The sequence below is a fragment of the Melanerpes formicivorus genome, unplaced genomic scaffold (assembly GCF_026170545.1).
Source record: "Melanerpes formicivorus ecotype bairdi unplaced genomic scaffold, bMelFor1.0.p_v2 SCAF_2, whole genome shotgun sequence".
Lineage (NCBI taxonomy): Eukaryota > Metazoa > Chordata > Aves > Piciformes > Picidae > Melanerpes > Melanerpes formicivorus.
The window spans coordinates 57830057-57853218 of NW_027142354.1; the positions used below are offsets into that span (position 1 = coordinate 57830057).

At 49.9% G+C, this 23162-nt stretch overlaps 1 protein-coding gene across 1 annotated transcript in view; it reads left to right on the forward strand.

Moving 5' to 3' along the window:
• Nucleotides 1–5184: 5184 nt before the first annotated feature.
• Nucleotides 5185–23162, forward strand: part of KLHL3 (kelch like family member 3) — a 47122-nt gene continuing 29144 nt past the window's right edge. Inside the window, exons 1-4 of the mRNA XM_068163039.1 lie at nt 5185–5345; nt 13108–13224; nt 16050–16156; nt 22191–22312. Coding sequence (XP_068019140.1) covers nt 5332–5345; nt 13108–13224; nt 16050–16156; nt 22191–22312 — 360 coding nt within the window. The 5' untranslated portion in view covers nt 5185–5331. The remainder of the gene's footprint in view (nt 5346–13107; nt 13225–16049; nt 16157–22190; nt 22313–23162) is intronic.

Here is a 23162-nt window from a genome sequence, read left to right on the forward strand (position 1 = left end):
GGGCTCCCGCTCTGTGGTATCAATGGCACTTTTAAAGCCTCTCTGAGGCATGACTTTGGTGATGAATCAGCAGCACGTGTTCTGCAAGTGTTCCTCCGGGTTCCTGTGTTGCTAGTGGCAATGAGGAGATCTCATTTTCTGTCTGCTGGGGAGCCAGCTGAGAGGGAGTTCAGAAACATTGCCTTTGGAAGGAAGACTGGGTAGGAAGAGCTGGGCTTGGTTTATTGCTGGTGCTGCTCTAGGCCAAAAGTGTTGCAATGAGTTGGTGCCACACGCTCCCTAATGCCTTCTCAAAGCATGTTTCCTTTCTCCCTCACAGGGTACACTTCTGCATGGAGAGAGGATGGGAAAGCTGAGCCCTGAAAAGGACACCACAAAAGTCCAGTAAGTGAGTGGAAACCCGAGCTGAGCCCCTGACATACAGTTCCCACTCTGAATGTGCTCTGGAAATTGGGCAGAAAAAGCTGTTTGCCAGCAAAACACCAAGCAGGCTGAGGAAGGACAATCTGTTATCTGTGAGGAATCCCTGCTGCAGGAGACAGCTTTTTCTGCTCAGGTGAAATAACGTGCCTGCAGAAACAAAGCTTGCCTGCGTTCCGGTGTGTGGCAGCTGCGACTTGCTGCTTCCTGCTAATGTTGCAGTGTTGTGGTCCTGTGGTGGTGGACTGTGTCTCTTGGCTTTTGCAAAGAGCAAAAGTGGAAATGTTTAAAAGCTTTCAAGAATAGAGTGAGGCAATGAGTGTGCAGGGAGCAAGAGTAAAGAGACCTGGGCCGGGGTGGTGAGATCCTCAGTGAGAATAGGTTGGCTTATGCTGCTGTCTCACTTAGGGTATTCAAATGTTGATGAAGCCACAAAATGACTTTATGAAGTGTGTGAGTAGTTTCCCTTTATAACAGAGAGTGTTAGTGGAAGCATTAAGGGTTACATTATAAAGCCAAAGAGTCCCACTGAAGTGTTATTTTAACACTGAAGCAAAAATCTTGAGGGGAAGAAACCCCACACATTTTGGCCCACAGCCTAAATTTCAGTAGGTGCAGAAGTGGGAGTCAAAACTGAGGTCTGATGAGAGACTTGGTAGCATTTAGGCATCTGAATACTGGCCTGTGCCTTGTTGCACTGCCCACAAGAGGGTTTGTTCACAGCTTTCTGCCTGAATGCTAATTTTTGCTTTTCAGCACTCAATTCTCAATCATAAAATCCATCTGAAAGTTTCTGACAAATACCTACTAGGACTACAGGGCAGGAAGTCTGTGCTTCTGACATAGCTGACTGTGGGTGACATTAAGTGCTTATGCCACAGGAAAGGGGAGGTGCAGGAGGAACCTTCCCATCTGGCCTGTCACTGCTGCGTAGGGTGAGCGATAGGATGGTTTGCACCCCAGAAATCACAGCCTGAGGGTGAGGATGGGGCTTGTTATTCTAAAGATGGTTGTGCTGGGATGAAACTCTTGAAGCAAAGCCAGTATTTTTATAGGAAAGATGATTTTTGTGAGAGACAAAAAGAGAACCTTTTTCATAAGCCCCGATTTTGCTGTCCCGAGACCGGCAGGAGCGTGGAACTGGGACATCTGCCAGCAGAGGGCGACAGTTCCAGAGGCTGTAGGCGCTGCTGCCTTCTGCGGCGGCTCCGTCTGGCGACCAGGATCCTGGCTAGGGGTGAGTGCAGGAGCAGATGTGCCTGCCGCTGTGCTTCGCATGCTTCAGAAAAGGGGGCTTCCGTGGCAGTCTCTTATCTTTTAAACTTCAGCTGATTCCTGCTCTGGGAAGGACCCTGCCTAGAAGGTCTCCTAGAACTTCCTTTTGAGCCTTGTGGTAACTTGGATCCCTGTCAGTTGCTGTAGCAGCTTAATTTTGGCTGCTGTTTTGGTTTGTGATGTGAATGCAATATGACATGCTCTAAATTCCAGCAGTGGATGGGCAGAAAATACCTTCAGGATTTCTCTACCAAGGTCCCTTGGGAGCAAGTGCAGTAGCTAACTACTACCTCCAAGCGACTGCAGTTAGGTGTCTTGGGTATCTCAGAGGCTATTTCAGTGGGTACCTTTGGCTGTTTTTTCTTTCATTAGTGGACCTGTATCCAGGAAACATGTTCCACATACAGCTCTATCTAAATGAATATTTACTTCATTAAAAATCATATGTTAAGGTTAGCTGGAGTGAACTTCTGTAGGTCATCTAGTTCCAGCACCCCTCAAAGCAGGACCAGCTTCTGTGTTGGAGCAGGTTGGACACTCAAATACATATATATATACACACACACATATACACACACACTCTTAATATATGCACTTATGAGAAGGTGTATGTTTATGTGTAAACCCACATACATTTATCTACCTAGATACATCTCTTAAAGACAAGCATGAAAAACAGTGTAGGCTGAGGAGATGCAGCCTTGGAAGGAAGCTCCCCTGAATGCAGTGTTTTCTTTGTGCAGTTTCTCCCAGCCCTCAGTACAGAAGCCATAGCTTCTGGAGAAAGATGATTAATAATTTGGTGGAGGGAATTATGTAACTAAAAAAGGAGAGCTCCTAAAGATAGCAAGTAGTTTATGATAGGGATCCCTGGAACCTATATAGTGATGTATACTGGCAACAGGTATATAGAGGGGAATGGAGGTTTCCTGAACTGTTGTTTGGTTTTGTTTGTTGTTGTATTTAAGCTCTTCCAGTCTGCCTCACAGAGCCAGGAAGTTTTTTCCACCTTGAAGCAGTTTGCTTTCTGATGGGTTTTGGGGAGGGGGCTCCTTTTGGCTTCTGCTGAGCTGTGGAGATTGGCAGGGTGTTGTCCCAGTGTATCTCTTCACAGAATTAAACTAATGGAAGCGCTCTGTGCTTTGCTTACAAGCTCAAGGTTAAATCAGCTGTCAGACTCTGGGCCAGGAGAGAGTCTTGGATCAGGTGGGCAGGGACTGTTTTATTCCCTTCATTCCTGGCATATTTGCTGAAGAAATTCCTTGCTGTGGTAGGGACATTGGCTTTGATCTGATCTTTCCCATGGCTCATTAGAGTTGAGGGGTTTGGTCTTTCATGGTAGATCTGAAGATTATCAGGGGAATCCAGAAAGGTTTTGGTGGGCTAAGGGGTGGTGGTACTGGCTGTCAACCTTCCTGCTCTGAGCATTGTTTAGGTTTGGTTGGTGTTGGAAGGTAGATTAGGTACAGGAACAAGTTAGGATTAGTCAGGACTAGGAATTTTTGAAACAGGCTGGGAAAATTCCACCCATCAAGTGTTACAGCTTTTGCTTTTTCAAGATACTGATCTTTGCACTGAAAAACAAGCAAGACATTCTTGTGTTAGGGTTCTAACCCAGACAGGTTTATTTTGCAAGGCTGCTGTAAAGATAATCTCTGATCACTGGAACGTGCTGTTGTCCTGTGCCAGCAAGGAATACTCCCTGGTTTGCCCATCTGTCCCTGGGATTTACCTTTCCATGCTTGCCAGAGGTGTTTAAAGAGTCCAGAGGTTACATGTGCTGGTGGGACAGAGCATGTAAGAAGGCATTGCTGGTTTGGTTCAGCCTAGGGGCCTAGTTCCCAGGCTGACTGGAGTGAAATGTAGATTTTTGTGGTAAAAACCCAAAATGTTGCTATTTCCAAACTGGGCACTAATAAAGATACAGCAGTTTCAGGACCTGCTCTTGTATCTGGACATTTTATGGTTACTGAGAGACTTGCTCAGTGGAAACAAGTTCTAGTCCTTGTTTCCTAGGTAAATTCTACTATTTTCAGTGTAGTTACTGTTTTTCCTCTGGTTTGAAATCTTGTATCTTGCAGTGTGGCCCATTGTGCATCAAGAGTGTAAGGCTGACTGGAGGCTGGGGAAGTGCTTGAGGATCTGGATGTCTCTTAATGGTACTTTAACAGGGTCTTCAAAGGGGAAATGCAGGAATTTAGCCTGGATCCTGTGCAAGGTTTGACTCCACGGGTTTATCTGCATTTCTTCTGTTTGCGGGCAGGCTGCCAAGTGGTGTTTAAGCAGCAGGACTCCTGACTGGCTTTGATGAAGTCCTTTAACTTCCAGGTGTGTTAAGTTTCCTTCTCTGAAGAAAGGAGGTGATGATTCTCAGCAAGCTTCTGAAACCCTCCCCTGGAAGGTGCAATAGCATCTGTTCAACCCCCATTGCTGCTGTGTTTTAAAAGGTGTATGAAACCTAGGTTGAGGATGTGGCTTGAGGAGAAATGTGGAGGAGTGAGGTAATTTTACTTACAAAATGTATGGTATCCTGCAAGAGAAATCTCTTCATGCTTCTACTTCTCTTTGCACAAGGAATGGAAGAGCAATGAAGAAAGCAAACGTTTCTTGTCTTCATTATAATTAATCTCTAGGGCCCCATTGCTGCAGAGCAAGACTGAGAAAATCTTTTAATGAAACGAGAAGCCCCTCAGATTTATGTGAAATCCCTGCATTTGTATCAGCTGGAATAAAAAGGGCAAGTGTGGTTTAGTGCAGTGCTTCAGGGTAAACAGCACCTCTGCTTTGAGGACCCTTAAAGCTCTGTGCAGCAGGTCTTTGGCCTGATAGATTGCATGGAAGGACAGCAAGATCTTTATCAAGCGGGGAACTGGAGGCTAGATCCTGCTTTATGCAGAGGAAGTAGGGGGACCCAGACGGGTCGGGACTTTGCTCAGGTGTATCACCAGCCCTCTCCTGCCGCTGTCCTGTGCGGAGGCTTGACCTCATGGTCAGTGCTGGGGAGTTTCAGTCCGGTGAAACTTTTCTTTAGCACATCGGCTGGACGGACTCGGGCAGTTACGGCCCCTCGGCTCATCCACCACCTCCCCAGAGGCCAGCGGTGGCAGCAGTGGCGCTGGCAGAAGCGCTGCCATCGACAGCCGGCTGAGGGACCCGTGGATCTCGGGGACACCGGAGCTGCTCCCCGCGGCTGCCCCCGCCCCTCCCGGTTCCCTCTCGCCACCACCACTCCCTCCGTTAGTACGGCTCGGGGCTGGCCGCCCACCTCTTTAGCCCCTCGCTGCCGTTCCCGCAGGTTGTGCCAGCGGCGCTGGCCGGAGCCCGGGCCAGGAGGCGGGGGGCGGCGGGGGCCGGGCGGTGCGGAGCGGCGGGGCCGCCCTCCACAGCTGCCGTTGCCCGGAGACGATCGCAAGCTCGCCGGGGGAGGAGGCTGCGAGGAGGAGGAGGAGGCGGTGCGGGCTGCGGCGGCGGCAGTCGCTGCGGCGGGGCGCGCCGGGGACGCAGCGCTCCGCTCCCGCAGGAAGCGGCCCGGGGCGGGGGCGGCCGGTCGCAGCCATGCCGGGCCCGGGGCGCTGAGCCTGCCCCGCCGCCCGCCCCGGTCCCCCCCCCCGTCTCCGGCTCCCTCCGTGCCGCACAATGGAGGAGGAGAGGTAGGAACCGCCGCAGAGCCTTTGTGTCCGCCCCGGCACCGCCGCGGCTTGGCGGGATACGGGCTTGGGGCGGGGGGCGGACGGGCAGCGCCTGCCCGGGAGGGACGCGGGGCGGAGGATGCCGAGCCCCGGGGCCGGGGTATGCCGCTCTCCGGGGAGCTCTGGGTGGCTGTGCGCAGGCATGCGGGACGCGGCTGGCGGGGATTCCCCCCTGCCATCCCTTCCCGTCCCTGCCCGCTCGCAGAAACCCCTGCGCTGAGCGCCTGCCGTGTTAGCCTGCATGTTGCAATGTCATGGTGACAGCCTCCTTCGCCCCGTATGCCCAAACGGAAGGGAACAGCGTGGTGTTTCAAGTAGGATGTGCTTTAGATATGGATAGCGAGGTGAGGTAGGCTGCCCCAGTGGGTGGTTATCAACATCGCTGGTGGAGGTGTTGGGGCAGGAGAGGTGGGCTGGTGTGCTGCAGGGTCGCTCCATCAAAATATGCCTCATGCTGGGCTTGTCTGCCTGTCTTCCTCGTATCTCGACCCTCCAGCAGCTGTCTTTCAGCTGAAGACCTACCCGCTGCTACTTGCTGATCTTTTGAGTAGTGAATGAAAATGGGTAACGTCTGTGGAGCCTTCAGACCTCCACTTACCTGCCTGTATTTGGGGAAGCTGGGCACTATATGGGTGTTAGGTCAGGCAGGAGGGCTCCTGTGTCTCCCTTGCATGGTAGCTGGGCTATAGATACTTTTTCTTGCAAGGCAGCTGTTTTGCCCCAAAACACGAGTGCAGAAGTGCTTGCATAGTTGACCTCATGCCAACTGAACATGAGGGTTTTGCTCCACAGGGACTTCATAAATGCTCAAGAGGTGTTTGGTGCTTCTGCTCTGCCCTCATTCTTCCTCCCCTCTGTCGCGGTGCCTTTCACACACTAAAGCTCGCCCATACCCCTTCAAACTAAACATGAAGTTGATTTGGGGTTTCCTTTTCAGTACTAAAAACCCCCCACAGCAAAACAGGATATGCTGAGTGCTTCCCTTTGTGCTGGTGGCCTTGCAGGGAATGGGGGAACAGAGAGGGGGCTTGACCTGCTGGTAGCAGCAATCATCAGGGGTTGACAGAAGTTTTGTTTCAATATGATAAGGTTGGAAAATTAAGCTGGGGTCATCCCCTGCATTCTGGAAGTTTTCCCTCCCTTGAGGGAAAACCCTCACAGCAGCCTGGGGGAGTTGCTTTTTAAGCTCTGGAGGGCAGATTTCCACCCTTAAGTGACTCAAGGGTTGCAATTGTTTGTGTACTTAATGTGCAAAACAAAACTTGGAGCCTGGCAGATCTTCTGCCCCCCCTAAGGGTGTGACTGGCCACCTCTGGGTATGAACCCAAATGGTCAGTAATTCCAAGTGCCATGAAATCTTAGCTCATCACACTCAGTGCTAACATGTGGAATAGGTTTTTCTTTGTATAGGTATTTTGTTCTAGTATTTGAGGAAGGGGAGTAGAGCTGCTGTGGTACTCCAGGCTGGGATCATCCTTGGCACTATTAATTAATGGCTTTGTATTTTTATGATTACCAGCAGTGGTTTCACTTTGACTGGAGGCTTTTTGGTGGGGATGCAGAGCTGAAAAAGCCCCTGGGATAGGACCTGGGCTGTTCTGCCTCACCCTTTTTTTTCCAGATCATCTGTTTCTAGGGATTAAAAGGCTGTCCCCATCAGCAAGGTCTCTGCCCCTGGAGGTGAGCAATGATTACTCAAATTGCTCTTTGTAGTTCTGGTTTTCGGGAAGGGGAAGGCATGTCCCGAGCTGGTTGTGGGCAGTAACCCTGTGGGGTTTGACTCTTGGCAGGGAAAGCTGGAAATGTTCACCTGCTTTTTGGTTCAAAAGGGCAGGCAGTGTGGGACTGTGCTGAGGCTGCTTTGCCTGCTCTGAGCAAGTCCTGGGACGAGATGGTAACAAAATGCCCTTGGTGGGTGAGCACCGTGGGCTGGTTCTGTTCCCGTTCCTGTACTTCTGCTCCACATTTCAACTCCCATCTGTGTCATGCAGATTAGGCCTTGGGTTTTACACTTGTGACTTTCATGACAGCAGAATTCCCTCTGGTTTTTCATCTGGCTGCTTTTTCCACTTTTGTAGCCAGTGAGGAGCATGCTTGATGGTGGTTGCATCACCTCTGCCTCTGGTCCCAAGCCTGCCTGCACTCGAGTATCCTGATAACTCGCACATCCCAGTTGTTCAGTGGTATCGTGTGCCCATGTCATTGAGCATGGTTACAAGCAGCCAAGGGTGAGGGGGGATTTAACCTGAGACCTTCATATCTGGCAACAAACTATTTCAGAATCTTGATTTTCTTTCTCTGTCTTGATAGAGACTTTATGGAGGAATTATATAAGGCCTTATAGTTGGGCGTGGGTCTCTGGTTGTGAATTTGGAAGGTGTGTTTGAGTTTGAATAGGAAAATAACCTTGGAATGCTAGGGGGGTTTTTGGTTAAGGAATGAAAGCTCCTGCCATTTTAGCTTTGAGTGGGGGTAGTTTCTTCCTAGTATGAGTTTGAGAAATACAATATCTGTCTTTGAAAGCAAGTGGTATTGTCATATGTGAGTTATTTGCTGTCATTTCCATTCCTGTCAGCAAAGACTTTTCTTCTTGGTAGTTCCAGAAGTCTGCTTTTCCCCTGAGGTCTCCTTGGATATGAATATCCTTTTGGGGATCTGTTGTGTACCAGTTGTGTGGGTTTGTGCCTTTTTTTTTCCCCCCCCCCCTCTTCTAAGCTAATGTCTCCATGTTGATGTAGGCTCTGAAATAATTCAGCAGAAGAGGAAAGTAATGCTGCTGTTAAAAACAAGTAAAACCCATAATCCTTTCCACTCTGCCATCCTGTGTGCTTTAGTGAGAATGCTTCTCGGCAATCCTCTCAGAATCCATCTCAGAGTTTGGATTCCTTCAGTCACATATTTCACTGTCATTGTATAAAGACAGATTCAGGAGTGGAGATTCTTACAAAGATGCCATTACACCCATGTCCTTTTCTACCTGTCTCTGTCTGACTCGAGGAATCAAACTGGAGTGAATGCATTTGTGCCGTGGTTTTGGCCATTGATTCTCAGCAGAAAGTGATACCAGTTAAGGTCAAATGATTCCCCCCCCCCCCCCCCAATGTTTCTAAGCCTAAATTAATATTTTGGTTTTCTCTCAGTTTAGTAGAGGCACTTGCATTCTGAGCACTGCTACCTGTTGTCTACCAAATCTTTGGCATCTATCAGATTTTTAGGTCAGAGCTGTGTCAAAGCTCTCAGAAACTGAAGATTAACGTTTTGTCAGTGATGAGTGCCATGTGTCCCCCAAAGAAACTCCATAGGCTTTGAAAATCTACAGCTGGCATGTCCCTGAGGGGTTAATGCAAGGATGTGAAGTGCCCACAGAGCTGTTGAGTTGCCTGTGCTGTGGGGGGGCAGGTTGCCAAGCCCTGTTGACTATGGCCAGCCTTGAGGGCTGAAGCTCCATGGTAGTATGGGACAAGCCCTAAGAGCAGACCTCAGTGAGTGGTACACAGGCAGGAGATGAGGTCATTGCTCAGAGACCCTCATGCACTGGTGCACAGCAGCATGAGGCTGGACTGGACATGTCTGGAGTCCCATCGTCTCTCCAGTGTGAGAGCCTGATGCAGAGGGACCTTTGTGGTGCCCACATGTGGGCTGGGAGCTGAGCCTGGCAGCTGTTCTCCCAGAAAAGCAAGCAGAAGCTCATCCTTCTTTCCTCTGAAGGAGGGCACAGCCGAGATCTCCCCCTCCTTTAGGGCAAACTCCTGGCTCCAGTGAAGCCAGCAGTAGAACCGATTGTGGCAGAGCTGGGGTTTTTAGTCCTGGGGTTTAGCAACTCTCTGCTCTGCAAAAGTCTTGCCAGGGGACAGTTTTGCTCTGAGGAAGGCTTTTATTCTTTCACATAATCTACAAAGACATCTGTAATTACTGCTGGTAACTAAGGCAACCCAACTTTATAGTTGATGCATGCAGGCAGCAGAGCTGGGGCTTATTATGGCACTTCAGAATACCTTTCTCTTGGGTGGTATGTGGCCACGCTCAGGCAGGAGCTGTGCTGGGAGCCCAGGGGTAGCTTGAGCTGAGCCTTGCTAGTGGGGCTTGGGGAGGAGGAGCACGGTGTGAACTGGTTGTGATTCACTGGGCTGGCTAGACTGAGGACTCTCCCATCAGACTTTGTCTGTTCTGCTTGGGGACAGCGTTGAAAGGCCACACAGGAGGTGGTGGTGGGGTTGGTGCTCTCTGAAAGTAAGAGCCTCTTGGCTTATTGTAGGAGAACCCTGCTGTGTCCCTAACGAGGATGTTCATCTGGCCCAGGGAAATGAAATCATGTGTCCATTCGCTCGCTGCACAGCCTCAGATAGCCCAGGAATAGAACAAATTGCTGCTGGCAGCTGGCTCGCGAGTCCTGCTGGTGTGGTAGGACAGCAGCTAGACAAAAGTGAAGCTGCTGGGGGAAAGTCTCTGTGGTCACAGGGTGCAGGGACTCTAGACCCTCTGGGTGGTCTCAGCCAGCACATTTGATCAGAGGAGCCTGTTCCTCCATTAGTAACAGTGTAATAAGTGTAGCAGTGTGTAGTGTTGTGGGGAAAGAAACATCAGAAAAGGGCTGTGCAGGGCACTGCTTCGGTTTCTCAGGTCTGGCTTTTGCTTTGTGACAGGTTGTGTTTGCTTGGAGCACTCAGGCTCTTGCATTTCTCTGTTGGAAATGTGTTGGTGATCTCTGAGTGTGTGCATGGGGGTGTGAAATCTTCCTCCCAGGTAACATCATCCCCTGTCCATTACTGGCACACTGGAAGCTGAGTCAGTCTCCAGGATGAGTTAAAGGCTCTTGGCCATTAATTTTTCAACTATGTTTTTTAGATGAGTCATTTGGAGAAACTTTAAATAGCCTATCTTGATGTTTCTAATTTTTGTTCTTAATCAAGTTTTAAAGCAGGCAATCTGCAGCATTTTCTTGCTCTGAGCCTTTGGCCCTGCTAGCAAAGCTGAGGATGGCTTTTGGGATCTTTCTCTAACAAAGTTACCTTTTAGGAGGAGCTGACTGATCTTTTCCAGACATTTCAAAGCAAGGTTGTGTGGGTTTTTCCCTTTCTTTTTCCTTTTTCTTTTTCCCCTTTTAAAACCCACAGGCAAATATTGGTGGAGTTGAGGCTTTATGAAGGCTTGTTGATCTGACATTTACCTTGGTGTTCAATGAAACTTGCTGTGTCCTTTGAACGTTGGGTGGCTGGGTTTTTTTCTTTTGCCAGCAGCAGAAGTCTGAACACAAGGAATCCTTGGTCCCCAGCCCTGAAGTGCTGATAAATAAATCTCAGCAGTGTGCTTTTTAATCTTAAAGAAAGCCCAAGGGTTTTGTTTGCATTGCTTAAGTCTGGATCCCATGAGGTTTGTCTCTGATGATGCCCAAAGCGGTGTCCCACAGCGGTCCAGCTGTCCTCCCCAGACCCATGGGTAGAGCTTTTCCCTGCTGATGCCTTTTGGTTTCACTTTCTATTTTTTCTTATTCTTTCTTTCTTTCTTCTTCCCTTTTTTTTTTTTTTCCCTGTTTTGTTTTGTTTTGCTTCCCTTATGTGTTTGGGCTCTGGAGACAGAATGCTCAGTGAAGTCACTTGTGCTTCCAGAGCCTCTTTTGTTGCCCCTTGGCTCCAGTGTGCTGCGAGGACAGATAGAGCTGTTTAAAAAGCAAGGATTTACAGGGCGGTGTTTAAAGCTGTGGTCACACTTCACTTGGCCTAAGATTTCACCCAGAGCCTTTGATAGATAAAGCAGTGTGGCTGAGGTGTATTTTCTGTGTCCTGGAGTGAGGAGACTCCTTTGCTGGGGCACGCAGCCGAGTGTTGCCGCCGCGCTGTGCCCGTGAATGCTGCCGGCGCTACGTGCGGCGCAGAATGAGTGCAGCTTCCTTTGGGGACAGAAAGAGTGGTTGTGTTGTTGCCTGGTGCCAGACCCTTGAATGCCAAACATTTAACAAGAGGTACCCTTTCAGCTTAGGGTTGCTTTTTTTTCCCCTTTTAATTCAACTATATTAAACTATTTGGATGATGACTGCAACACGGTCTGGTTGTCTCCCTTCCTGGGACATGTGCTGAGTGATGTTGAGCTCAGCCTCGCTGCTGTACTTATGACTGAAAATATTTCACTTGCTCAGCAAAGTGAAAGAATTGGACTTGGCTGGTTTCTGGCATTCAGCTTTGTCTGGGGCACAAAGCTGGAGGCCGCTCAGTATGCAGGGGTGTATTCGAGCTGCGTGCAGCTTGGCTGCTGTTCAACGCCTTGTTTCTAGAAGAAGGGCAATGCAGCCCACCAAGGACACCTGCAGGGCCAAAGAGCTTTGTGTGGTCTCAAGGGATGTGGTGCTGGTGACAGCCACCTGTCAGGAGCAGGCAATGGGGTGAGTGTGAAGCTCAGCAAGGGTTCCACACTGCCAAAGGGTAGGAAATTGTGGGTGCTTGTGGTTTTTGAAGGGTCACTGTGTGTGTACATGTATGTAGGTACATATGTGCATGCTTACACACCTTAGCAGAGGCTGGCAGGCTGTTCTGGAGAAGGAGCCTTTTGCACTTGATACCCTTTCTTTAGCTATCATTTTCTGGTCACCAGTCAAGCAAGGATGCTGGGCTGCCCAGACTCTTGGTTTGTCCTGATTCAGCTTGTTCTAGCGTGACACAAGCCCAAGTGAGAAAGGTGGCAGGGAGGAGGGGACAAAGGTGAAGCTAAGGGAGACTGTGCTTTCCAAAGGAAAACTCTAAGAAGGCCTCCAGTTGGGTGCATGATGGTGATGGGTTACCTCCTGAGGTCTGCCATTTGCATGGGGTTGGTTCTCAACACGGACAGCCTTGACTGGTTTGTTTGCTGGCAGCTTTGATGGGCGAGCCATGGGTGCAAGCAGAACAGAGACCCAGCTCTGAGTGCTGCCTTATCACCCAGTGATTTCCCACACTTTCAGAGCAGGGAGATGGAGATATTGACCTGATGTCAATGCTAGATAAAGAGCCAATGCTCCCAGCAGAGTCATGAGGACACGTGTGTGCCCGAGGCACCGGTTGGCCTGGTTCAGCACAGCACGTAACCGGGTGCATCTGGTTTGATGCTACCTCTCTAGCTGGTGGTTCTGGGGGGAAAGTCTGGTTTAATAATTCCTTCTGTGGGTTTCAGTTGGCACTTAACAGGTCTGTTTCCAAAAGGGAAGCAGCCTCTGTAAAGCAAATGGTTTGGAAGCTGCTCAGGGAGTTGTGATTGTCCTTTGCTACGTGCCTGGACAGAAGATGATACAAGTCTTGTATTGTACACCTGCTGTTGTTCAGATGGGACACTGCAGACTGAATTTCCCTTTCTCTGTATGGATGTTAAAGTATCTGTGGTACTCTTGTAGCTCCCAGCGCTGAAATCTCTTTCTGTTCAGTGAAGCAATTATGTTCTGGCTTGCATTTCAATTTATGCTGCTTTCCTGGCCTGGAGCCTGTAAGGCCGAGCTTTGTCCTCAAGTGCTTGGCACTTTCTCCTTTGCCTCTCTGCTGACTGAGCTGTGTGCTGGGTTGGCTGTCAACAGCCATGCAGCAGTGGCTGCATTTTGTGATGCTCTTCGTTTGGGGAACCTGAACCAGCCAACAAATGTGGAAATAAGCCCACACATGATACCCTTTGCTTTACTTTTATGATGCTTTAAAAGTGATTATTTTCCTTTCCCAGAGTGCCATGGAGTCAAACTTTCTAGCCCTTCCTTTGTCCTTCTTTGTAGCATCAAGCAGAGCTCCCGGTCCTCCGAGGCAGCTGAAGATGAGAAGGACCAGCGCACAGTGACAGTCAACCCCTCTCACATGAGGAAGGCATTCAAGGTCATGAACGAGCTGCGGAGGTACGCTTCTGACTTCATGGGGACCCTCTCTGGTGGAGCAGGGACATGCTGCTTGGAGGAGAAAGGCTTCTGGGAGACTCAAGAAAAAACTCTGTGCCTTTTTTCTAACAGCTAGTGGTTGTGTGTAGGGAGTTCATAAACAAGTAGGAAGAGACAGCTAAAATGTGGTGGATTACTCTTCCTCATCTCACACCTCCCTATCTTCCCAGCAGAAGCAAGCCAGCTGTGGCTCAAAAACATTATCTGAGCACTAGCCTTCATTTCTAGGTGGTAATTCAGGCAGTCTTCTGTTACTTACAGCAAATTCAGCTGTAAACTGTGTTCTTAAGTGAGCTAATGGTCTGAAAAGCAAGAATAGAACACTAGAGACATTAAGACACCTACACACAATTATAGATCAATGATTATAAATGTGGTGTTCTTGTTCTCCTTATCCAGCAGCCTCACTCAGTCTGGGCTTAGCACTCCAAAGCAGGGGGTTAAAAAACCCAGTAAGTCATCAACTCAGGAAGAATGTCAGCTCTCTACTTGCAAACTTAAAAATCCTGAAACTGGTGAAAAGAGAACACCTTGGTCTCTTCACACAGCTGTGTGGGTTCAGGGAGACTGGGGGATGGAAAACATGTCAGAGAGCAGAGTGTTGAAGAATTGCTGTCAGCACTGCGGTGGCAGCGGTTAAACCCAAGTTGATTCTTGGTGGTTGTTATCCTGTTGAGCCAGAGAGGAGTTCAGGGAGTGTTTCCCCACCCCAGTTCATTTGAGTCCTTCACCATTCAACTGGAGACTAAGAAACCCTATTCTCAGAAGCAGTACATGTGTCTTACAGGTGAGCCTGGGTGCTCCCTTTCTATGCAGATAAAGCAGACAACAGCCTCCTCCTGCATGCTCCAAGTGCTCAAAAGATGCTGTGACAGCCACCTCTCCCCCATGGACTGAGAAGTTTCCTAAGAGACACCACCTTTGGTGTGGGGAAGGATGAGAACTGTCTCCTGCCACAGATGTCTGACAGCAATTTTGAGTTGCATAGGACCAGAAAAGGAACATGTCTTTGCCTTTTAACAATTGTCTGAAGCAGGATATGCTTTGCTTTTCTTTCTGAAAAAATATTTATATTGGCATCCCTCTAGTCCTTTCTTTGTGCTGCAAGCAAGAGATCTGGAAATAAGAGGTCTGTGCAGCTATATTCAGAAGTCTATTGTGCTCCTGTTAGTCCTTTGTTAATTGAAGCATAGTGGGACTAGCCAGAGCTGGACAACGTTTCTTAGTGCCTGTAGTCAGCTAGATCTGGTGCAGTACTGAAGTGGTGAAACACAGAAGACTGAAAGCTGCCCTTGAGCACCTGTTTGATGTTTGGGTTTGTTTTCTATGTGCTCCTTTTTGTCATCTCCTGCTGCTGTTCTGGTGCGTTGTGTGATCTGTTGAGCTGTAACCATCAGTGTTGAGAGTGCCTCCCCTCCAGTGCATCCAGAGACCTCATACAGAGGCTCAGAAAAACTCTTGCTAAGCCTTTAACCTATTTATATATGTTGCTTACTTGAAACTTTAAGCTTTTAAATGTAGGTAAAATTAATTTCATGAGTGGCACTTCAGATAACTGTGTTCCAAAGAGGAGCTGAGCAGAGCACCTTTTACATAAGCTGAAGGAAATGAAGCTTGCATTAAGAGGCTGTTAAAAAGCAGCCCTCATTGCTATCACCCCTTCCCAGCTGGAGTGAATGTGGAGCACAGACTACCAGTTCCTCCTCTCTGCCTGTTTTCCAGCTATAGCCCTCCAGTGCACAGGTGTGTTGTTCTTGTGGTCCAACACATGGAGGAGATGGATGTAGTCTGGGGAAGCTCCCTGTGTGTCTGTTTGATAGGCAGCTTCCTAAAGCCAAAGTGCAGCGTGGTGATAAGCATTTCTGAGAAGGGGACAACTAGATTCACAGAGCCTGATCCTTTTCCAGGCTTGACATTTGAAAAGAACACCCTTATTTTGCATTTGTATGCTCAAGCATCCTAAACCCAGCTTCTTGAGAGGCTGAGCGCTCCTAGCTGTCTGGCCTCTCCCGAGCCTTGTGCAAACATTAACTAATGAATCCTCAAAGGATATATGTGGGGCTAGTCAAAAAGGTCAGCAGTTAATGAAGTGACTTTTCTAAAGCTGTTCAGTGAGTCAGTGGAGGAGCTCAGAAGTTTTTCTGTTTGGAAGCCTGTGCTTTATCTGGGTGACTCAATCCCAGGCTAATGAATGTGGTAAACAAAGTCCTCAGGCCCACAGGTAGTGGGCTGACATCTCACTGGGAAACTGCTGAGGCAGCCTTTGCACTGGTCAGTGCCAGGAGGTGGTTTTTTGATTGTCATGCTCTTCAGGGTCAAAGATGGAAGGAAGTACAGAAATAACTTCCTTTTTCCACTCTACCTTTTCTCTATGGCAAGGTGCAAGCACTGCATGACTGTTCCTTCTTCCTAGAGCTTGGCTCCAGGTAGTGCCCAAACCCTGAAGCTCTTCTGTGCCTTCTCCAAGCCCTGCTTGTCTGAGAGGTGTAAGGAGCCCCTTACCCATCTGTTCGTTGGGCAGCATGCATGTCTGGTTTAGCTTCCAGCTGTTATTTTTGCCCTGGGGAAAGCAGAATCACAGGCACATTCAGGATTTGCACTGCAGGCAGACATCGAGAGGAGCTGGTAGCTGGGGGATTAGAGGACTTCCACTGGCATTTGGCAGAAGCTCAGGACCCTTATCTATTATGCTGGGTCTTCTGCTTGCTTTTCCAGGCTAGGCTGATGTAGCTTTCTGCCTGAGCAGGAGTTCTGAAATGATCTTTTCCTTTTCTGGTGTTTTCCAGCAAGAGGCTCCTCTGTGATGTGGTGATTGTGGCGGAAGCTGTGGAGATGGAAGCTCACCGCGTGGTGCTGGCGGCCTGCAGCCCGTATTTCTGTGCCATGTTTACAGGTACAGCCACTGCACTTGGGTGACCCCAGAGCTTGTCTCTTGGGCAGGAGCTGCGGCACAGCCTGCAGGAAAGAGGTTCCTTGAGAGAGAAGTAGTGCAGTTAGCTCTGTGGTTTGCTGCAGCTGATGTGGATGATGCCGGTCACCCTTGACTAAATCCTTGAGGTTTGGTACATGACTGTATGGGTGTGGGGTGAGTGGGTAGCATGTGAGTCACAGGAAGGTTACTCTGAGGTTTGGCTGATTGCTTTTTGGTTTGGGTGTTTGTGTTGGGTTTTTTTTTTTCCCCTTTAACAAGACCTTGGGTCATGAAAATGCATGGTTAACATCAAGCACGTGTGCTGTGCCCTAAATGTTCATGGTGCACATCAAAGAAGTTGCTGGCACAGGACTTGTGGTTTGGAGGCTCAGCCCTGCCCTTGCTGATTTGCAGCCATGGATGTTTAATCTCCCGTGGCACTTCTGGCTGCTGCCTGCAGTAGCAGCCTTGTGCTCTGGAGCCTGGTGTGCTCTAGCAGCCCTGCCTTGCTGGTGTGTTTTGGTGCTGGCAGATGCAACCTCGGTGTGAAGGGAAGGGGAGGACAAAATTCCTGCTCTGATCACCTGATTCCTATGGCAGCTGCCCTCTGGAGGCTGTGCCCAGGTGGGACAGCAAGCAAAGCCCTGCCAATCCAAAGGCCAGGGGAGTGACCAGCTTATTTAAGTAATTCTAGTAAAATCAGTCTGCTCAGGAGCTACTTGGCTTCCTTTTCCTTGCCCTCTTTTCCAGGATAAGAATTGTCTTAACCAAATACAAAGAAAATGATTGCATGCTCCAGGGAAAGACTTTTCCTTTCCCTTCTTCCCCCCATCCCTCAGCTCCAGCATACAGAAGGTTTGGGGGTTTTACCCCTGTTCTGCCTGTGGTTTAGGAGTGGTTTCTGCCTTTCAAAGGCCTTGAGATAAGACCTTGTTTTATTTGCTTGACTGGAAGCAGAAGACAGCATTTCTCAGGAGAAAGCTGCTTGTTTGGGAAGCTTTTTTACCCTCTGTAACAGAGGAGGAGAGAAAAACACTTTGGGTGGAGGTGAGACAAGATGTGAGGTTTGCCATGGAGGCTTAATCAGTGTGCTTAGCTAAGGTGGAGAGTGTTTGTGTGTTGTAGAGCACTGGTGCTGCAATGTGGCACTGGGTATGAGGCAGAGGAGCAGACTGCTCACAGGCAACCATTAGCGTGGGGCTCCTTGAGGAGGACTTGGGAGCTTGTGTGATGAGAAGCTTGAAAAAGAACAATTCTTGGAAAAATCCTGTGATCCTTAGAGGTCATCTGAGGGGGAAGGTGGTGGTGAGGGGCTGCTCATGTTTGCCTGCAGGAACTCTCTGGGCCGTGTAATCCCTCATGCCAGGAGTTAAACAGTAATCAGCTAACCGCCGTCATGTGGCGGCGCGGCAGCGTCCCCAGGCTCACTGACAGCCCTGCCGGCCCCAGTCCCCTCCCTGCCATCTGCCCCTGGGGGCAGTGGGTTGAGCAAAGACCACTTCTCCCTTTGCTTCTTTTTGTCTGGCTAGTCCCAAGTTTCTAAGGTCTGGAGGGCCCTTCTGTAAGGACTGAAGGTGTGCTCTCCTTCCACCCATGGGTGGTTTGCTCTCTGGAGTGAGATGTTCTAAAATCACAGCTCAAGCATTAGGGAATGGTTTTAGCTTGGGGTTTTGTGTGTTACACAGAAAAAGTCACACGTGTGGATCTTGCAGGACTGGGCAGGAGCTGCCTGTGCACTCTGAGTCCCCATGGGATGAGCTGCTTTCTGCAGGAGCACTGGAGGACCTGGAGCAGTTCCCCAGCAGTGCTGGTGGCCATGTGGCAGTAAATCATCCGTGTAAGGCTGTGAGCTGTGGGAACCAGCCTGAGACCTGCAGCTCATCCACCTTTGTGTGACACTTGCTCTGCAGGTTCTGTCCCTGTTCCTTGGGCCTGACTTTGAACTCATGGATTAATTTGTGATGACCTTGGGGTCTTTCCTAAGCCATGTGGTGTCCTCTGGTTAGGCAGTCCTCTTTGGGAAGTTTGAAATGAGCAGGCACATCTTCCACTGCTGAAGGAGAGATGAGATCCAGCACTTCCTAACTGAGTGTCCTTTCCTGATCTGACTTAGTAAAGCATTTTGGATGGTGCCTGGTCCTCACTGACACCATTCTGTGGGGATAATTTGGGACAGTGCTTTCTATCCATTGAGAAGAAAACACAATCATTTCAGGAAGGATAATGGACACTGCTCCTGTGAGATCCCTGAGGGAGCTTCAGAGGTGCTGAAGGAGGAGGCACCCCCACAGAGACCTCCTCTGCAGGTTCCACATGTTGCTGCCAAGCGCTTGCCCAGTGCAGGAGCGGCTGTGGTTTTGTTATCCACTGCATTTGTATTCTCCTCCAGCACATCCCTGACTTGGGAAATGAGCTCTTGCTGTGCTCTGGGAAGCCTCTCTGGAGTCCAGTGTGTAGGAGGCAGGGCAAGCTGCTCTGCTGGGTAAACAAAGCACTGCTGCCTGCTGCAGTTTTGACTGTAGTTTGTCTTGTGACTAAGCAGGAGAGCTCTGCTCTCTCCCTGCCCTCATGAGCGGAGGGGAATGGATGGACAAAGCACCACTGGCTGTGGAGTGTGGCCCATGAGGGGCTTGCCTTCATGAGAGGCTGGTGTCTGCTAAGCCTGTCCTCTAGAGATGGTTTGTTTGGAACCACTGTGTCTTTTACTTGCCCTTGCTCCCTTCTGCCCTGTGCCTCATCTGGATGGGAGATGATGCCAGTGTTTTGAATTAGTCTGTACTTAAGGTATCAGGTAAGGTCCAAGTCTGATTTATGAAAGACATCCTAGGGGCTGGGTTTCATGGGCTTTAAGGTGTGTGTGTGTTTCTGATGGAAGGTGGGAAGAGATGCCTCAGCTGACCCCACTCTTCAGCTGCCCACAGCCATGCTTTGGGGGCTGCCTATGCCTTGCCTCTGTGCTTGCAGGAGGTAGCAGCTTCTTGCCTGCTCCTGCTCTGCATCAGCCCTGCCTTGGTTCATTTGTGATGTCTTCAGGTTCTTCCTCACTCTGCAGCATTAGAGGCATGTCCAGAGCAGCACCCTCTGGCAGGTAGCAGGGGCTTGGTCACACCTGTGTGGCCGGAGGGGTCAGATCCCATCGGACTGTGGGCACAGCACGAGATTCTCCTTTCTCATCATGTGCTGTTACTAGAGCAGAGGCAGTCAGCACGCAGGGCTGGCAGCTTGCTGGTGGGTGTGGAAGCCCACACAGCCTTTATTTTTGTTGCCTGTATCACATGAGCACCACAAAGACAGATGATGTTATCAGATCAGTCCCTCCAAGCTATTTCTGCATCCATCGCCAGGTGCATGCCTCTGAGCCTTCTCTCTGCCCCTTGGGTCTCAGCTAGGGCTGCAGGGCTCCGGCAGTTCCAGCTGCTCTGCTTGCTCTGTGCAGGTGGGGCTTGGCTGGCTGCTCCTCACAGGCACCTCCAGCTCCACCAGGGCTAGTGGGAGCTGGCCTGGTTTTGGAAGCCCCCTTTTATCTCTGGAGGGATTTGCTTTGGGAGAGGAAGTGTGTGAAAGAGATGACACTTAGTTTGTCAGTTAAAAAGTCCTGTCTGCTTTGAAGGCCTCCCAAATGTAGGTCACTTATCCCTTTGTACTTGCAGGTTTGTATTCATGGCCTTCTCTGAAGAATATTTCATTATTTAATTGAACCAGAAAAGAAGAAATCGAATTTGGGGCAAATATTATTGTACTCTGCATCCTTGGGGATGTTGTTAGCTCTACTAACACTTAATGGTCTGGTCCCACTCCTGTTTTTTACCTCCTTATTGGCATAAGTGAAACTACCTGAAGGGAGGTTGTAGACAGGCAGAGGTTGGTCTCTTCTCCCAGGCAGCCAGCACCAGAACAAGAGGACACAGTCTCAGGCTGCACCAGGGGAGGTTCAGGCTGGAGGTTAGGAGGAAGTTTTACACAGAGAGAGTGATTGCCCATTGGAATGGGCTGCCCAGGGAGGTGGTGGAGTCACCATCCCTGGAGGTGTTCAGGAGGAGACTTGATGGGGTGCTTGGTGCCATGGGTTAGTTGTTTAGGTGGTGTTGGATTGTTTGATGGGTTGGACACGATGATCTTGAAGGTCAGGTTCTATTCCTATTCCATTCTCACAAAGTTCCTTTTCCAGGATCCAGGTTGTGCTCAGGCTTGGATCCCCTTTAGCATCTGACTCTGTGCTGTGCACTTAACGTGCCTGGCCACATCATGTTGCATGCTGGACAGAGATGTAGGCTGTAATTACTTCTCTCATAGGCTGCAGGAACTATTTTTCATCATAATCTCCCAGCAGTACTGAGTCACCAGGTTTCTTAGAGCAGTGATTATTCACCCTGAGGTTTAAGAGCTGACACCTCTCTTCGTGCTGCCCTTTGCTTAGCTTCCTAGTTTCTCTTACCACTTTCTTTCTGCTTGGGAATTTGTTCTTTCTTGCCTGTGGTTCCTCAAGGTTGTGGTGATTAAAACCTAGATGAGGTCACCGTGTATGTGGACACTGGGAGGGCCCTGGGGGGTCCTTGCTCCTCCTCCCCACAGCCTGCTGCTGTTGTGTGATGTGCACGGGGTGTGTGCCTATGGCGCCTGCACGGCGTTGGCCCCAAGCACCATGGGGAAGGTGCACGTGAAGCACCAGCCCATACAGTCGGGGAGGCCTTGGGCTTGGAAGGCACCTTAAAGATCACCTAGTTCCAACCCCTCTGCCATGGGCAGGGACACCTTTCCCTACACCAGGTTGCTCAAAGTGACTTACTTTGCAGAGCTAGAGGTTGTAGTTGTGCCTCTGTGAGGGAGATGGCTGCTCCGGTGCTGCATGGTTTGGGGCGTTGGAAGCTTTGTATTTGGAAAAAGGGCCCCCTCGAGGGCTGCCTTGCCCCTGAGCTGCCAGGTTGGGAAGGGGAGAGGTGAGAAACACATCTTTCTGCACAGAGGTTTTGCAGAAGGGGTGACTGTGTGGACAGGTTATGGCAGGGTAATTTAGGAGAGAAGCTTGCAGTGCGCTGGATGGAACTGCTGGCTGGTGTTCCTCAGCAGGGTTCAGGCTCTGCCTAAGGAAAGAGCATAATCTGCCTTTTACTGATGGCATCCTAACTTAGCTGTTGCAACTCACTCATCTGCCTATAGAGCTAGAATCCAATGGCAAAGTATCTTTAATAAATATATATCACAAGAGTTGTCCACAGTCCCTTTGAGCCTGAGAGATGGTTGAGGGTCAGCCTGGGGTGGGGTTTTTAGCTCCTGTATGTGTTTGAATGTAGGTGAATGATGGCAGGTGCTTTTCTGGCAAGAAGTTGAGCTTGTTAGGTTGATTTTATTTTCCACCAGTGCCTTCAAATGTTGAGGTGGTAGTTAGGTGGCTTTAGGAGGCTCCTGGGGATCTTGCTGGGCTGATATGGAGGTGATGGAGTGTGTCCAGAGAAGGGCCACAAGGATGAGCAGAGGGCTGGAGCTCCTCTCCTATGAGGACAGACTGAAGGAGTTGGGGCTGTTCAGTCTGGAGAAGAGAAGGCTCTGAGGTGACCTCACTGTGGCCTTCCAGGATCTGAAGGGGGCTACAGGAAGGCTGGGGAGGGACTGCTCAGGATCTCAGGTAGTGATAGGACTAGGGGGAATGGAATGAAGCTGGAGGTGAGGACATTCAGGCTGGAGGTAAGGAGGAAGTTCTTCCCCATGAGAGTGGTGAAGCCCTGGAATGGGTTGTCCAGGGAGGTGGTTGGGGCCCTGTCCCTGGGGGTGTTTAAGCCCAGGCTGGATGAGGCTCTGGCCAGGCTGATCTAGTGTGGGGTGTCCCTGCCCATGGCAGGGGGGTTGGAGCTGGATGGTCCTTGTGGTCCCTTCCAACCCTGACTGATACTATGATACTGTGACCAGGGATAGTAGCAGGGCAGTCCTCTTAGTCAGATACAAGGAGGACGTGCTGGCTGTCTGGGGAGCAAGGGCTGGCAGAGCACACTCTGAACTGTCCTTTTGAAATGCCTTTCAGGAGACATGTCTGAAAGTAAAGCCAAGAAGATTGAGATAAAAGATGTTGATGGGCAGACCCTGAGGAAGCTGATTGATTACATCTACACGGCTGAGATCGAGGTCACGGAGGAGAATGTGCAGGTAGGTGTGGGTCAGCAGCTCCCCTGGGCACCCAGGAGGCAAAGCTTGAGACTCAGGCACAAAGCCCTTTGGGGGTGAGTGGTCTCTTCAGGCTGCAGAAAGGAAAAGGTTGAGCTTGATGAGAGCTACTTCCAGCCTGTGTTTAGTCTGGAGGCACTTTGCTGCTTTCCCAGCACTTCAGTCATGTTGCATTTAGCTTTTGTGTCGGGCGCTCGTGACAAGAGCAGGCCTTTGCCTCCCCAGGGGCTGGCCTGACTTGTGGGTCAGTCTGCCGAAGGTCAGCACAGACTCAAGCAGAGTGTCAAACGTTGCTCTGAGGTCGTGGCAGTGGAGTCTGGCTGTTAGTTTCTAAATTCTTCGGGGTGGTGTGCGTTGTTTGGCAGCGCTTGGAGCGGAATCTGTTGCTCCAGTGAGGGCATTCTGCCTTTGGTGTGTCTGTGTGCTCTCAGTCTTGAATTTCTTTGAGGTAAATATTTGTGCAGAAGTCGATAGAGTAATTGAAAGGCAGCCTACAGATAAAACAGGATGCTCAGGAGGAGAGGCTTTCACTGTCTCAGGTGGCTGTGGCTGCTGGTACAGCTGTTCCTTTGACTCCACTTGTGTTTGTGGGAAGAAGAGAGCTGTGCACTTAGGCACTGATTTCTAGGAGGGATGCTGGGAGCTCCTGTGTGGACATGCTTTTTGGTTGCTCTCCATCTTTGTTCACAAGAGGCAGTCTGAATCTGTTGTCTTCCTCTGTCTTGTATGCTGGTCAGGGCTAAAAGCCTGCCCCTGTGATGCTGGAGAGTGGCAGTGTTGCTGCATGTGTTCTCATGAGTCTCCTTGACCTAATTTGAGATTGGTTCTGCTT